This window comes from Myzus persicae, unplaced genomic scaffold (genome assembly GCF_001856785.1).
Source record: "Myzus persicae strain clone G006 unplaced genomic scaffold, MPER_G0061.0, whole genome shotgun sequence".
Taxonomy (NCBI): domain Eukaryota; kingdom Metazoa; phylum Arthropoda; class Insecta; order Hemiptera; family Aphididae; genus Myzus; species Myzus persicae.
The window spans coordinates 369,578-383,542 of NW_019102056.1; the positions used below are offsets into that span (position 1 = coordinate 369,578).

A 13,965-nucleotide genomic window follows, 5' to 3' on the forward strand; every position below is an offset into this window, starting at 1 on the left:
TCAAGCCCGTTCGGATTACCGCGTCTTTCAGATTAGCCTGTGTTCGGATTATCGAGACAATATATACTGTAAATTGAAGCATATTAATATATACTAAATGTAATTATAATCTTTTTCCAAGTATATCTTATTTTTTGAAATTACGAGTATGAGTTACATATTTTTATCTATTGCGACAGCAACGCCAGAACCCACATCTTCTACCATGAAAAGATTAAAAAAAACTGAATATTTTCTTTTGGATGCACATAGAGAAATTTAAATCAATCCAGATGATACGATCGTTTGTTTCGAAAATAAAATAAGACTGCTTTAGACTTAATGCTACAAAAATATTTAATTTAAAATTGTATATACATTTATCACACATGTAATACACAAAAAAATCTTATTCAAATGTATTATTTTGGATAAACATTTATTTAAGTTGGTTTTTTTATATTATGTAGATATATGATTTGGTTTTAAGCACCAACTAAAATTTTTTCCCGGCTACGGTCTTGTGTAGGTGTGTTATAATATATAATATAATACGGATACACACAATTGTTAAAATTACAGTAATAAATCACGACTCATGAGATGAGAAGAATCAACTATAGAGAAACAGGATTGTATACACAATTGATCCGTTCTGATTGATGATTATTCTATGATGGATAATATAGATATAGTAAGCATACTTTGTTTATCTATATCAATAACAAGTAAATTCATATTTACGCGGTAACAAACTAACCAAGTCCTTGATAATAAGAACCAATGAAGCTGTTAGAATCTGACATATAAGGAAAAGTGGGGATGCGCATACAAAATTCAAACTCGTATTGTTGCTGACATACCTATTGTCTGCCAATGTCAGTAATCAGTAATCTCTAATCAGTATGCCGCCGAACGTTATCGCCGACGGTCCAGTTTTTTGTGCTCGTAAACTTTGCCGCTTTCTTTCGAAGCTATATTTAAAATATTCGTTAATAATGGCTGATTCCAAATCGCCGGCTACTCTGGACATGACCAGTCTGCCCACGGTGCGCATCGATCTCACCGTACCGTCTTTGGATCGAATCATTGAAGGTAGGATACCTACGCGGCTACGCAGTTCGTTTAATAAATGGGTACAAACTACAAACACGATAGCCGATATTAATTGCATTGAGAAATAATTAGTCGTTTATATCATAAAACAACATACTATTATGTACAGTGTACAGCACAATAGTATATTGTATCACAAACATTATACAGTATGGATCACGAATAAATTTGATAATTATTGTCCATAAGGCATATCGTATGCATATTTGATACATGTCATCGATTCGAGCACTCTGTACACGAAATAAATTGGTACCTACCTCTACAATCCACATGACTACATAACACACATTATAATTTTTGATTATCTCTTCTGTAGAGGTATTAATGTATTATATTATGATAAAATGCGTATCTCGCTGAACGACATATTGCCAGAGAAGTTATTAACCTCGGGTTTTAGTAAGAGTATAATATACAGTCGAAACTCTTTACAACGAAAAACTCTATATAACGTAAACATTACATAATAATGGTTGGTTTGCTATATAACCTATTAGACAATTCATTCTCTATAACGTATTAGTCACTCTCAATAACGAAACAATATTTTATGTTTAATAATACAATTTACGTGTTATCGTATCCATTACATATATAAACTATAAAAATAATCGGCAATAACGCCGAATAAAAAAGTCCAAACTAAGATGACAGACTATTTTAAATAAAGTATAAATATATATAGTATAAAAATTAAATTATATTTAATAAGTATGTATAATAATAATAATAATTTAATATAATACGTAAATATATATAAAATAATGTAANATTATATTTAATAAGTATGTATAATAATAATAATAATTTAATATAATACGTAAATATATATAAAATAATGTAAAAATAATGATGTGTTTGATATATAATATTACATAGGTACACATACCTTTATACATAAATAATTAAAACTTTGTTTTTTTTTAAACCCTCTCTATTACGAAAACTCTCTATAACGAAAGAAATCTCTTGGTCCCTTCAGATTCGTTATAAAAGTGTTTTTACTGTACTAGTATAAAATATGTTGGTTGAGCGTATATATAGGTATACCTACCTAACCTAATAACCTACCTACCTATTATAAAATAAAACAAAAACGAAGGTACAAGGACGTTTTTACTTTCCGATAGGTACTATTATTTATATATTGTGTTAATCAATTCGAAAGTTATCACTAGCTCTTATTTGAAATACAATGCAGATATGTAGTGCGGTTTTTTTAATGTAATTTATGCTAGGATCTAAAACAATTTAAAAAGGATTAAATTATTTTTTAATCTAAAAAAAACTTAAATATTCGAAAATAGCCATTTTGTAATGCTATTTATTTATCATTTTGTGAAAAATCAATTTTGAAAGCGGTTGACATTTGAATCAAGGATAGCAACTTTGGTACATTTTCAAAAATACAGCCTAATATTGTAAAACTGTTTGGTGGTTTTCACTTTTTTTATAAGTAATCATAAGCCAATATATGATAAAGAACATAGGTACTACTCATTGAAATTGTGTGTAATATGTTTTATTTGTTTTCACAATATTTTTCAATATATCAACATAAAGCTCCTATAAGTAAATATTATAGACTCGAGATCTTTGAAAAACGAAATAACGTTTCTCCGGGAGTATCTCGTATATTGTTTAATTATAGCTCTAATCTCGGTAGGTACTTACAAAACTCACGAGCTTATAAAGCTGACTTGTGCATAGCAGCTCATGGTGGATATGTACATATAAGAATTATTATATAATAGTCGTGTATACTGTGTATAGCGAATACAAGGTACGCCCATGTACAACGTACCTATTTAATTTAATTTTATGATTTTAGCCCTTTTACCGGAATTGTCGAAAAATTTTGAGACCGTAAGTGTGGACGCTGTACAATGTCCCGATTTGACCTGTTCGCCATTCAACTTGGCTGCCGAAGGTAAATACTAAGTCCTCAAGATAAAATTACACATTGGACACGCGTGCAGCTATATTTAGGTGAATGGAAAGTGTTCTCTGATGATAACCTTATGTGAACATAATAATATAATATCATCACCAATACTTAGTATACTACTCGGCAGCGGCGTCACGTAAACGTGTGGGTGACTGTAGCTTGAGCCACTTGAGGCGTACTCGAGTGGCAATTTCTCGTCGGTGATCGCCGACCATCGGTCGGTAAACTGTCTCGAACCAAATAAAAAATAATCCATTCTAAATCTTTATATATTTAATATTCATGTACTTAAAGGAATTTTTTTTTAAATACCTACAATTTAATGTGCTCAATAAAATCATCGATTTATCAAATAATTATAAGTTATAGGTAATACAAACAAAAAATTTATAATATTTTCAATAAACGAAATTATTGTTAAAAATCATTTTCACTGCTATAATAATTGATGTCGTTGGGGTCAAGTATCAAAATTATAGGCTTCATTTTTAACAATACCTAAAACCTACTTTTTAGTAAACGATATATTGAAGTTTTTCTGCAGCATGTCTCACTTGGTTTTTCCAATGTTTGATTGATTGCATTTATGGCTTCATACATAAGTTTTCCAACGACGAATTTTTTTAAAATAGTATTTTTATAAGCAGGTTTTTAGAAGTCGCCTGCACGCCACACGTGGCTCACCACTGTCGCCCTCAAGTTTTTGTGATGCATATCAATATACCATATAGTATATAGATTTCTATTGCCTAAGACCTTAGATCATAAACAATTGTGTAAGCCTAAATTCTAAAACTTATAGGAAATCCGTTCACTAACATACTAAGTACCAGTAGTACCTAACCATATAAGTCCTAATAATCGGCACATGTTATGTTCAATACCTAAACAATATATTATGATAGGTAGGTAATTTGGTTTTTATTTAAATCAAAATACCTTAGCCTCTTAGATGGTTCTTTATGGTCATTGTGTATTTATACGTGTCATGAACTTCCAAATTACAATTTATATTTTTTAATTGATTATCATCCTTGCGTTATATGTGTATACTCTAAAGTTTAAAGCGTATGTGTAATATTATTTATTATATTATTGAGGTGTTCACTACATTGTGCTGACCATAATATACATGTGTATATGTATATATAGGACTGAATGGTGACGAAATGGTAATCGACATCGGCAGTCCGTCGTTCTTACTGCCCTTGGTGAACTTAGACAAGGTTTACGATATCAGAGACTTCATGAAAGTCACGGGGACGGATCCCCTGTTCGTGATGGGAGCGGGCGCAGGTCCGTGGCCGCATGTGGGGGTCAACTGCGAAGTAAGAATTATAAGGTGCGGGGAAGGCAAGAGGAGCACTTGCTCCCCCCCCCCACCCCCAGATATGCGAAATTTTTTATCAATGAATTCTTATTATGTACCTTATATTATTTATCAATATGGACCTGTAACCTACTGTACCTGTCTACTTACAATTTGTTTCTAAATCATAAAATGAGCCCTAAGACTTGTGTAAAAACAAACAAATAGATATAAACATAAAATCCAAATATTTTTTAACTGTGTGGTGGGGAGGGATTCGGGTTTTATTTTGGTTAGTAAATTATTTTTCCCCACCATAGTTTTTAGTTTATAACCCCCTATTCATAAAATAAATACCTACCTACCTAAACTGGCTAAAATATATAGGTATATGGTATTTCTATGTATTGCTCCGTACAATCTTAAATCTATAATGATTACTTATAATGTATTAATTTAAAATGACCAAATGTATGTTCAATGAATGTGCATATAATATTGCTAAGTAGTTCTACGTTGATGTAACGATTCTCAATAATATTTTAAGAATTATTACTTATTAGTTATATAGTTAACGTAATATCAATTAGGTATCATTGATCAACTATATATTATAATAATAAAGGGTAACGAAAATCATAAATAATTTATTAATATTCGTAGAACACTAGAACCTGTCCGACAACTGTGGTTTTATATTTTTTAGTTCATTGGAAACGTACGATTGACGTCCGACGACAGCGTTAACAATAATAATTGTTCTCACCTTTACAAAGTCGATCCCCAGACTGGGAGTCAAGTGCACCACCGTTTGCCTCAAGACGAAACACGATTCGCACTGTTGGCCAATTTTTACACTAGCCGCGGTATGAAAGGAGAGGTAATATACCTAATACCTATAGTGTACTGCGTACAAATGCATGTATTTTATTATTGTAGAATTTGTATAAATGACATTTTTTAAAAAGAAGTTGAGCGTATTTCACAAATAATTTTTATTCAATTTTTCGAAAAAATTATGTAATATGTCCTTCAAAATATTGTTCTCTTTCAGTTTCATCATGGGTGTTGATGCCCTAAAGGCTAAGACGCGATTTATCGTTAATCTAAGTGAGGGCATGTTTTTGTAATTGAAAAACGCAAAAGAGTTAGGAGTTATTAATGTTATTATTGTTTGATACAGACAATTTCTTTATTAATAAAAATGATATACCTACCTAAACTTATAAATGTAATCTTTATGAGATCGTAATAAGTATATACATTTTTTTTAGGTTTTGAAAATAGTGTGCGAAACTCGGAATGGCCCGTTAGATTTTGTTACGTCTATCAGACAAGCGTTGGCAAAATATTTTGGCGACAAACCGGTCGGTAAGAATTAAATAAAGATCTGTAAATTATTATAATATAATACAACCCTTGTCAATAAATTGAATTCAGACATTTCAGTATTGCTGATTTATTTTTAGGTTTGGGTGGAGTGATTTTAATTGAAACAAGTAAAGTAAAAGTTCATGTTATGCCTGACTTTTCGAAAACGCCGCTCCACTCGGAAACCGATTTGAACAATTGGCTTAAGTTTTTTGAAGTGTCCACGCCATTAGTGGCTCTCGGTTATCTTGTCTCTCACGATCCGGTGATTAAAAAACTGAACATTTATTTTTTGCATTTTACATTTTTTTTTTTTTTTTATAAATCATTATTCCCTATGAAACTAATTATATTATATTCTAAGCCCCTGTCTACTTGTTTCTACGACATGCCAACATTTAAATATTTTTAACTTTGCAGGGTTTGGATTTGAGACCTCAGCATTTTCATATGTTTGGTACACACGGAGAAGGTGGACACTATCATCATGACACAGAACCAACCACTGTGAAATACACTGCCTATTTTAATGTGGCCAAAAAGTTGATAAGAGTCGACCAGCCAGAAATAGCTCTTTTGTTTGGTAAAGATTAGATTTTCTGAAAACACATATTATAGTTGTATTGTTAAATAAATAATAATAATTCTAAACTGATTGTTTTAATAATGTACACTATGAAGAATGGACGATTATAATAAATAAATTTGTATGTCCTATATAATTGTGTTTGCTTAACCATGTAATTTTTATTATCTATAACTTACTTTAATGTAGTTATAAAATCTTTTCTTTTACAGTTTCATACTTTACTTATTTAAGAGATTGATAGGTTTTCCACTTGAATTAAGTATAAATAAGTGTATAGACAAAAATATAGATATTATTTCAGTGATATAATAAAAAAAATCAATTATAATTATGTTCTAAATAAAAATAATTACATACAAATCGTATACAAAACAAGAATTTAGTTCCCATCGTCAAAATGGTATGTAATGTATAAAAACCAACAAATTATTTTGTATGCTTTTTAAAATGTATATAAAATAAAATTTGAATATAAAAATAAATGTATTACATGTAATTTCTTTAATATACAATTTACGATGTAGTGAACACGAAGTTGGACGGATCGTTTACATTTATCACAATTAAATTTCTTATAAAAAATTGTAAAAGATTATACATAGGTAAATTAATTTAAATAACTATTTTTAAAAAAAATATGATTATTTTTATCAATACAAAATCAATTATGGAAAATCTAAGTATCTATAGTTGTATATTTAAAGCTATATTTTATACATCAGAATAACAATAATCACATAATGAACAGTCAGTTTTTGTTCATTACATTTTGTTCTTTGCCATAAATATATTAAAATTAATAATAACCATATAAAATTGAATTACTTGTTTATAAAACAATATATTTAAAAATAGATGCGTAGTATGTCAAAGATTAACTCAACTAGAGCAAGAACAGTTGGTATTATTTATCATATCTTATCTTTATAATAATTTGCTATTATATCTCTACTGCTCTCAAAGCAACTCTTATATTATCCAGTATTAATAATATGTGGGTAATTAAATTTAGGTATCTAAATTTTTTATTATTTATTTATATAATTTTGTGATTTAACAAACTTTGAAATTGTTTATTTGTGTAGACATGTGAATTTATTAAGCAGAATCCTAAAAAAAATAAATGGAATGGTGTTTACGTAATATCAAAATCGAAATTACAATATAAAGTAATGTATTAGTATCACCCTTCGAGAAGAAATTATGTTCTGAAATAATATTAAGTGCAGGACATAGAAACAGAAATCTAAATTTTAAAATAAAAATATTTTGTTAGTCAAACAAAAAATGTGTATCCCATTATTTTAGTCAACTGTCAATATGTCAATATCTAAAACAGATTTGGCATTATACATGTACAATGAATTAATAATGATATCTCAACTTTGTGATAAAGCTACTAGAAGTTTAAATTATAGCAGTGAAACATACCAATTAAAATTTACAACAGTATGGTAAAGAGAATGGCAACTGAGAGCATACTGGATGAAACAATTAATGTAGATGATCGGCCATATTTAAATACTTGTATATAATTATCTGCATGAATCCATGGATTAGCGCCATCATCAAAATACATTGGACATTGATCTCCTAAAATTAAAAAATTAATTTTAAAAATAATTTATCTAGAATCATTACAACATTCAAAATTGCCTACTTTCACGCTCATATTCTGTCATCTCAATAGCAACAGTGGCTCCTTCTGTAAAGTTACTACTAAATGCATCTTGTTTAAGATCACAAAATGATCCTATAGCTTGTGACATTAGAACCCGGTTAAGATCAGCTCGTTGATACACCCAACATCTGTACATGCTAGCAGCGTCAAGAGGATCATATGTCACTAAATAAGACTTCAAATTTTCTTTCCAGTAACCTATGCAATGTAATCTGTAGTCTGGATCACTATAAATGTCTACAGGCTGTCCACGATGATCCACATCAAGGCAAAATGATTCATCAATTGTAATCTCTTTTTGATCACCATCACAAGCAGCAAAATCTGATATTTTGTCTTTGCATGAAATTTGTGGACGAGGTGATAATGTAACGCCACCAAGAATACGAGTTTCAAACAAAAAATCACCCTGTTGAGTAAAGTTGAATTTACCTGCCACTGGACATCTTATAGGAACTGGAGTTTTGGCTGAAAATATTACCACAATAATTTATATTTCTCTTAATAATTAGTTATTTATAGGCAAGCAAAAAAAATATACTTACAGACAAAAATATCATATTTCCAATTATCTTTGTTGGGAAATTGTACCCAAGAGCACACAGTATGAAAGTTATCTCTAATAAATGCTATACCTCTTCTATAGCGAATAATATTGTGATGTCGGGGCACAAAATCAAAACATACATAATCCTTTTGGCTATATTTAAGATTGAAATAAATAAAAAATATTTGAAGACATCAAAATATTATAACATTGAAATAATTTATACCATCCATCAACAGTGAGCCGAGCCATCATATAACGAGATCCTCTTTGTTCACGACACACGTATATCGTTCTTCTAAATCGTGCTTCATCCGGATACCATGTTTCAATTACATGAGTTTCATTAATGAATACATCAGCATCCATATTGGCAGTATTAACCCATTCACCACTAAAATTTTGGGGTAATCGACAACCTGCTTCCACAACTTCAGCTTTCACTGCATGAATAAATAATTTATAAATTATAATAGTAATGTTAGCTTACTATAATTACTAAAATGAAGAGTACAAAATTGCATAACTTTTATTAAATGCACAAGAATTAATTACCAGGATTTATATGTAATCTCTCTGGACTTTTTTCTACCGTCTGAAGTGTATTGCACTCTGCTGTAATAGACACTCCAATATACAAATCATCATCCCGATTCTTTAAGAAACATCGATATTTTTCATCTTTTCGAGATTCCTTAGTATTAGCAACAGCAAAGAAATGATTTTTGTCTACAAACCAGTCTCCTAAGCAACTATACTCAACAACTAGTAAAAAACAAAATAAAATTAGTATTTGGAGTACTTTTTTGTTATACGAGGCTACTTAGTTTTTTGAAATGCCACAATCCTGTTATAGATTATACAATATATCAATATTTGCTACTTTTCTATTACCACAGTCTACTTTTATTATTTTTTAAACAACCATACTTACTCCTTAGTATAGTATTCTAACATGTATAAAATATTCAAAAGTGAAGTTTTATTACAATGATAAATGGAAACTATACAAAAATTAAATGTTTTTTGGTAAACATGATTCATTTGGTTGGATATAGTATATTATATTACAAAGGATTATCTATAGGAAGAAATTGGATTTTGATAGTATTTAAAAAATTCCAGTGAATTCCAGTGAATCTTTTACATTCTGATATCTCATAAATTCAACTTAATATGGTTTTAGTTGAAGACCCCGGCCTGTTCCCTAATATTACAATATGATAAGATTGTGGTATTTGCAATAAACAGTAGTAGTTTTGGGATAATAGCCGTAATTTCATATAACATGAAAGTACCATACTGTTTAGCCAAATAGAAAAATTATGAGAAATTTACCTCCATCAAATGTGCCTGTCATACCAGGGCATTTTTTGTATGTTATATTAAACTTTTGATTAGTTATTAAAAACTGTGTTCCTGCAGTTTGACAAGATTTAATTTGTGCTTCAGGATTATTACATTCACCAGTGAAACGAAAACGGTTCTATAAAATAAAAATTAAATATTATATTCTTGGTTCACAACATTTTCCCACAATCATATTAAACCATAAACAAGCCAATTGATAACAAAATAAAACATATTCTATAGTTATAATACCTGGTATGCAAATTGCCATACACCTTCAAGACTCGATCGACAGTTTACGGGTATATAATTTTCCGAAAACAATGTGTTTAATTGTGTGTCTTGGAACTGACATATTTTATCAGGAGATTCATACTCATTAGGATTTAAAGTCATACAAACACCTTAAATATTTCAGGGATTAAAAATTGAAATTTATTAAATTAAAAATGTAAATGTTTTTTTAACAGGTAACTTACTTTCCATTTTATCTAATACATTTACAGTCCGGACCATAAATTTGACACAAGTATAACAATCACCAGCACTCTTTTGAAATACAAATGTAAAATTCACCTGATTTTCTTCCATTGATCGAATGCAATTCCCTCGCTTAGACATACTTGTCGCATCAATTTCTGTTGTTGTACTGCGTCCATTTTCCCAAGAATACCACTGCCCCCGAATTACCAATGGAATATTACATTTTGTGTTTACCTTGTTAAGTTCATAACTTCCACACACTAAAATTATAAATCCCAAATATAATTTAATTAGGTATATTTCAAATTGTAATACATTTCCAACTTCCTAAAAAATATGTAGGCACATATCATTAGAAGCATTTAATATGTTTACTCAGGGGCGGAGTGGCTCATTAATTCTTACCGGGCAAACAGATATTTTCAGGCCAATTTTTCAAATTGAATTTCATACCATTTATTGTCTTATTGCTAGATGTGTGCTTACCATTTTTTGATTGGGTGAAGTATAAAACAATTTAATAATATTGGTGATTCAAATATCACATTATTAATTTGTTTTCGTTGTTTTTACAGTCATCAAAAATAGCTAAATATTTTAAATATTAATTATTTTCATCACACCAGGACCAGGCCACTTCTTATATAAGCAAGCCAGGCCACTGGGCATTGTCCCGGTTGCCCGGCGGGCCACTCCGCCCCTGTGTTTACTATTCAAAGTGTAATTTTCAATTTCAGTATATTAAGTACCATGTAAATAAATTAAAATAATATTATGAAAGTAACTCCAGTCTTAAATAAATTCACAAACAAATAGCCGATAGTGTGCCAATGGATTGTAATTTTTTCATGAATAAAGTTGATTTTTTTTTTAATTGACTTAAATAAACAAAGGTTATATTATAATAATATAATCCTACATGTATTAATGATTAATTATTAATCAGAGATTTAAATGTAAAAACCAAAAATATATAATTTGTCTGATCGGGCACCACCTATATAAGATATTTTTGTTGACAGGAATTACCGTTAAAATACACATAACTTACATGACGCTAGACAAAATGCTGTTAAAATGAATTTTAGTAGGATATGCATATTAAAAAAAAAATGACAGAACACTATAGTTGCTTATTTTATATCATTCAAAACAAATTAACACATTTTTTAAAACATCATACACTAGAGAATAAAGAAAAGTGAGTAATGAATACTAATATACAATCCTACAGGTAATATTATAAGTAAAATACATTTGTTTTGGACTTCATTTGAGAATTTCGAGATATGACGATATGAGTAATGCTTATGGCGTACAATAATGATTACATCCTTGGACCTTGAAGCTCTATACAAAAATGTTGTTAGGACTTAGGACAGACGGTTAGTATTGTGGGTACGCCCAAAAAAATAAGTAAACATCAACTAGATCTCTCGTAAACTAGTTCCCCCACATGAATCCGAGATACATTTTATTCTTCTGAAATGAAACAAAGTAATTTACTAATTTACCTTTGATCTGAAATAGATCCTAATAATATAATATAGATAATAGATACAATAGGTATTAACTAGTAGCTTAGTATTTAACCATGGGTATTATAATATTATTATTTATGTCATACATTTTATGGATCATAAATTATCAATTATTAATTTATGACGTATTTTTATTATTAAGAGGACGCTATTACCACAGAATAGATTAAATATAACACTCTCATTTGTTTTTTCCGTCTTACAACCATGTTGCTAACACCAAATTTACGATCAGCAGATCAAATTTAGCTTCGTTAGCTTAAAATATATAGTGAATCGACTGTATTCATTTTTAATAATAATAACTAAGAACTTTATCTGTGTTTATGTTGATTTTTTTACGATTGCTTAATTTTTTAGCAAGTTTTAAGAAGGTGCCTACGGTGTACCTACCTATATAAAATAGGGCAAATGAAAAATGATCATAAACTCATAACTCACATAAAAGCTGAATCATGAAAGAAAAATCCACATTCAAAAACAGATAATGTTTCTTCCACATTCACTCTAATTTTTAAACAAACGTTCCTAAACGTGATCAGCTAAGCATAATTTTGCTATGTTACTCGCTTGGAAGACGGAGACAACAAATGCGATTGTAACACAGATTAAATAATTAAATAATCAATTAAATAATTATTTAATCTGTGGTTGTAGCATCCTCTTACTAAGGTAATTCTAACTACTTTTTGGCCTGGGAGCATAAACGTATTAAATATTTATATGTCTAAGACCGGAAGTCCTAAAAAGACAGATTGTTACAGATCACAGAGTTATAATATATTAATATATATAAAATTACAAATATAGATTGTAAAATATATTATTTATATCCATGAACACTCAAATCTCAATGTAAAATGTATTATGTATATATAAGGTATATGGCCTATATGGACATTGAACACCATGAACTAAGAAATGGTAGGCGGGTTGTGGAGGTAAGTAAAGAAAGTAATTTGTTGTTATACTCACCAATGACTTATGCACTTCTAACTATCTCGTTTCTATGGACTTATGGCACAGCTGAAATCATACGAAGTGCCAGTAGTTAGATCTAAAATGATTAAAGAATATTATTACGTGCCCAGTAAAATATTTAATTAATAATCACTAAAATATTAAATCCTTGCATATTATACCTAATAGGTATAGCAAGAACACGAGATAAATTTATCGATCAAGCATATAAGAAGAGTGTATAGTGTTTATTTCAGTGCTGTGAATTGGGCTAAATTGTTAGGGTTGCAATCAGTTTGTAGGGTGAACAGACTTGTGGGGGTATGTCCCAAGTATATTTTGTTGAAATTCAAAAACGAATACCTAAGGTAATATAGACACTTGACATTTTCACCTGATGTTATATTATAGTATTTTCATACACAATAAAATTTAAAAATTATTTCAACCCTTTTTAAGTTATTTACAACCATGAGATATTCTGATTTTTTTTCAATTATTGTTGGTAACCATGCAATTTTTAGTTCGATCAAAAAACTTTAAAATGTAATACAACTATTATACAAGGTTCCACTTGAGTTATTCATAGGGGAAGGGTAAATATTATCAAAAAAAATTTTTAAACGAAAACCGTCAACAATTTTTAACGATTGTCTGAAGTTGGAATTTTGACAAAATTTATCAAAAATAAACATACAAATTATTTTTCAGTTAAGAATTTATGGAAATGTATTTTTCATACCTAACATTTGAAAATTAAGTAGAATATTAATAGAAGTTGTTCTACCTTTATCAAAAAAGTATATAGGAAAGTAACACTATATATTCATGACATTTTTTAAATTGTTATTATTATTTCTTAAATTATTAAATTTGATTAACCATACAAGTATGCTAGGCTAACACACTGTATCCGCTTAAAATCGTTTTTCATATACAATGGCTTATAGTTGAATAATTGAATTCAAGTTTGACAAGTCCATTATAATATAAAATAATATAGAATTGTTTATAAAACTCCCCGGGAAAAAAATCCTCAACCCTAGGAAAAAAAATCCTCAGACTACAATATTACTCACAAACACATG

General features: G+C 29.2%; 2 protein-coding genes across 2 annotated transcripts; one reads left to right on the forward strand and one right to left on the reverse strand.

The window, feature by feature from the left end:
- The first annotated feature begins 868 nt into the window (after positions 1–868).
- On the forward strand, positions 869–6,951 carry LOC111031111 (ester hydrolase C11orf54 homolog). Its single transcript, XM_022310909.1, has 7 exons — positions 869–1,074; positions 2,930–3,028; positions 4,199–4,374; positions 5,062–5,235; positions 5,630–5,726; positions 5,825–5,991; positions 6,147–6,951. Exons 1-7 carry the CDS (start codon positions 885–887, stop codon positions 6,318–6,320), a joined length of 1,077 nt encoding a protein of 358 aa, XP_022166601.1. The 5' UTR covers positions 869–884; the 3' UTR covers positions 6,321–6,951.
- Positions 6,952–7,170: 219 nt separating this feature from the next.
- On the reverse strand, positions 7,171–11,476 carry LOC111031110. Its single transcript, XM_022310908.1, has 9 exons — positions 11,428–11,476; positions 10,373–10,636; positions 10,146–10,297; positions 9,882–10,029; positions 9,099–9,308; positions 8,770–8,986; positions 8,542–8,696; positions 7,976–8,464; positions 7,171–7,908 (listed from the first exon to the last, which is right to left on the reverse strand). The coding sequence occupies exons 1-9, from the start codon at positions 11,474–11,476 to the stop codon at positions 7,757–7,759; spliced, it is 1,836 nt and encodes a 611-aa protein (XP_022166600.1). The 3' UTR covers positions 7,171–7,756.
- Between the last annotated feature and the right edge of the window lie 2,489 nt (positions 11,477–13,965).

Bases quoted from the DNA above. Each gene is read 5' to 3' on its own strand.
- LOC111031111 (XM_022310909.1), top strand. From the start codon at position 885: ATGCCGCCGAACGTTATCGCCGACGGTCCAGTTTTTTGTGCTCGTAAA. The intron at 1,075-2,929 runs GTAGGATACCTA...TTATGATTTTAG, and splicing joins TTTGGATCGAATCATTGAAG to CCCTTTTACCGGAATTGTCG. The intron at 5,727-5,824 runs GTAAGAATTAAA...ATTTATTTTTAG, and splicing joins TTTTGGCGACAAACCGGTCG to GTTTGGGTGGAGTGATTTTA.
- LOC111031110 (XM_022310908.1), bottom strand. From the start codon at position 11,476: ATGCATATCCTACTAAAATTCATTTTAACAGCATTTTGTCTAGCGTCA. The intron at 10,030-10,145 runs GTATTATAACTA...TTTATTTTATAG, and splicing joins TATGGCAATTTGCATACCAG to AACCGTTTTCGTTTCACTGG. The intron at 8,465-8,541 runs GTAAGTATATTT...TAATATTTTCAG, and splicing joins GAAATATGATATTTTTGTCT to CCAAAACTCCAGTTCCTATA.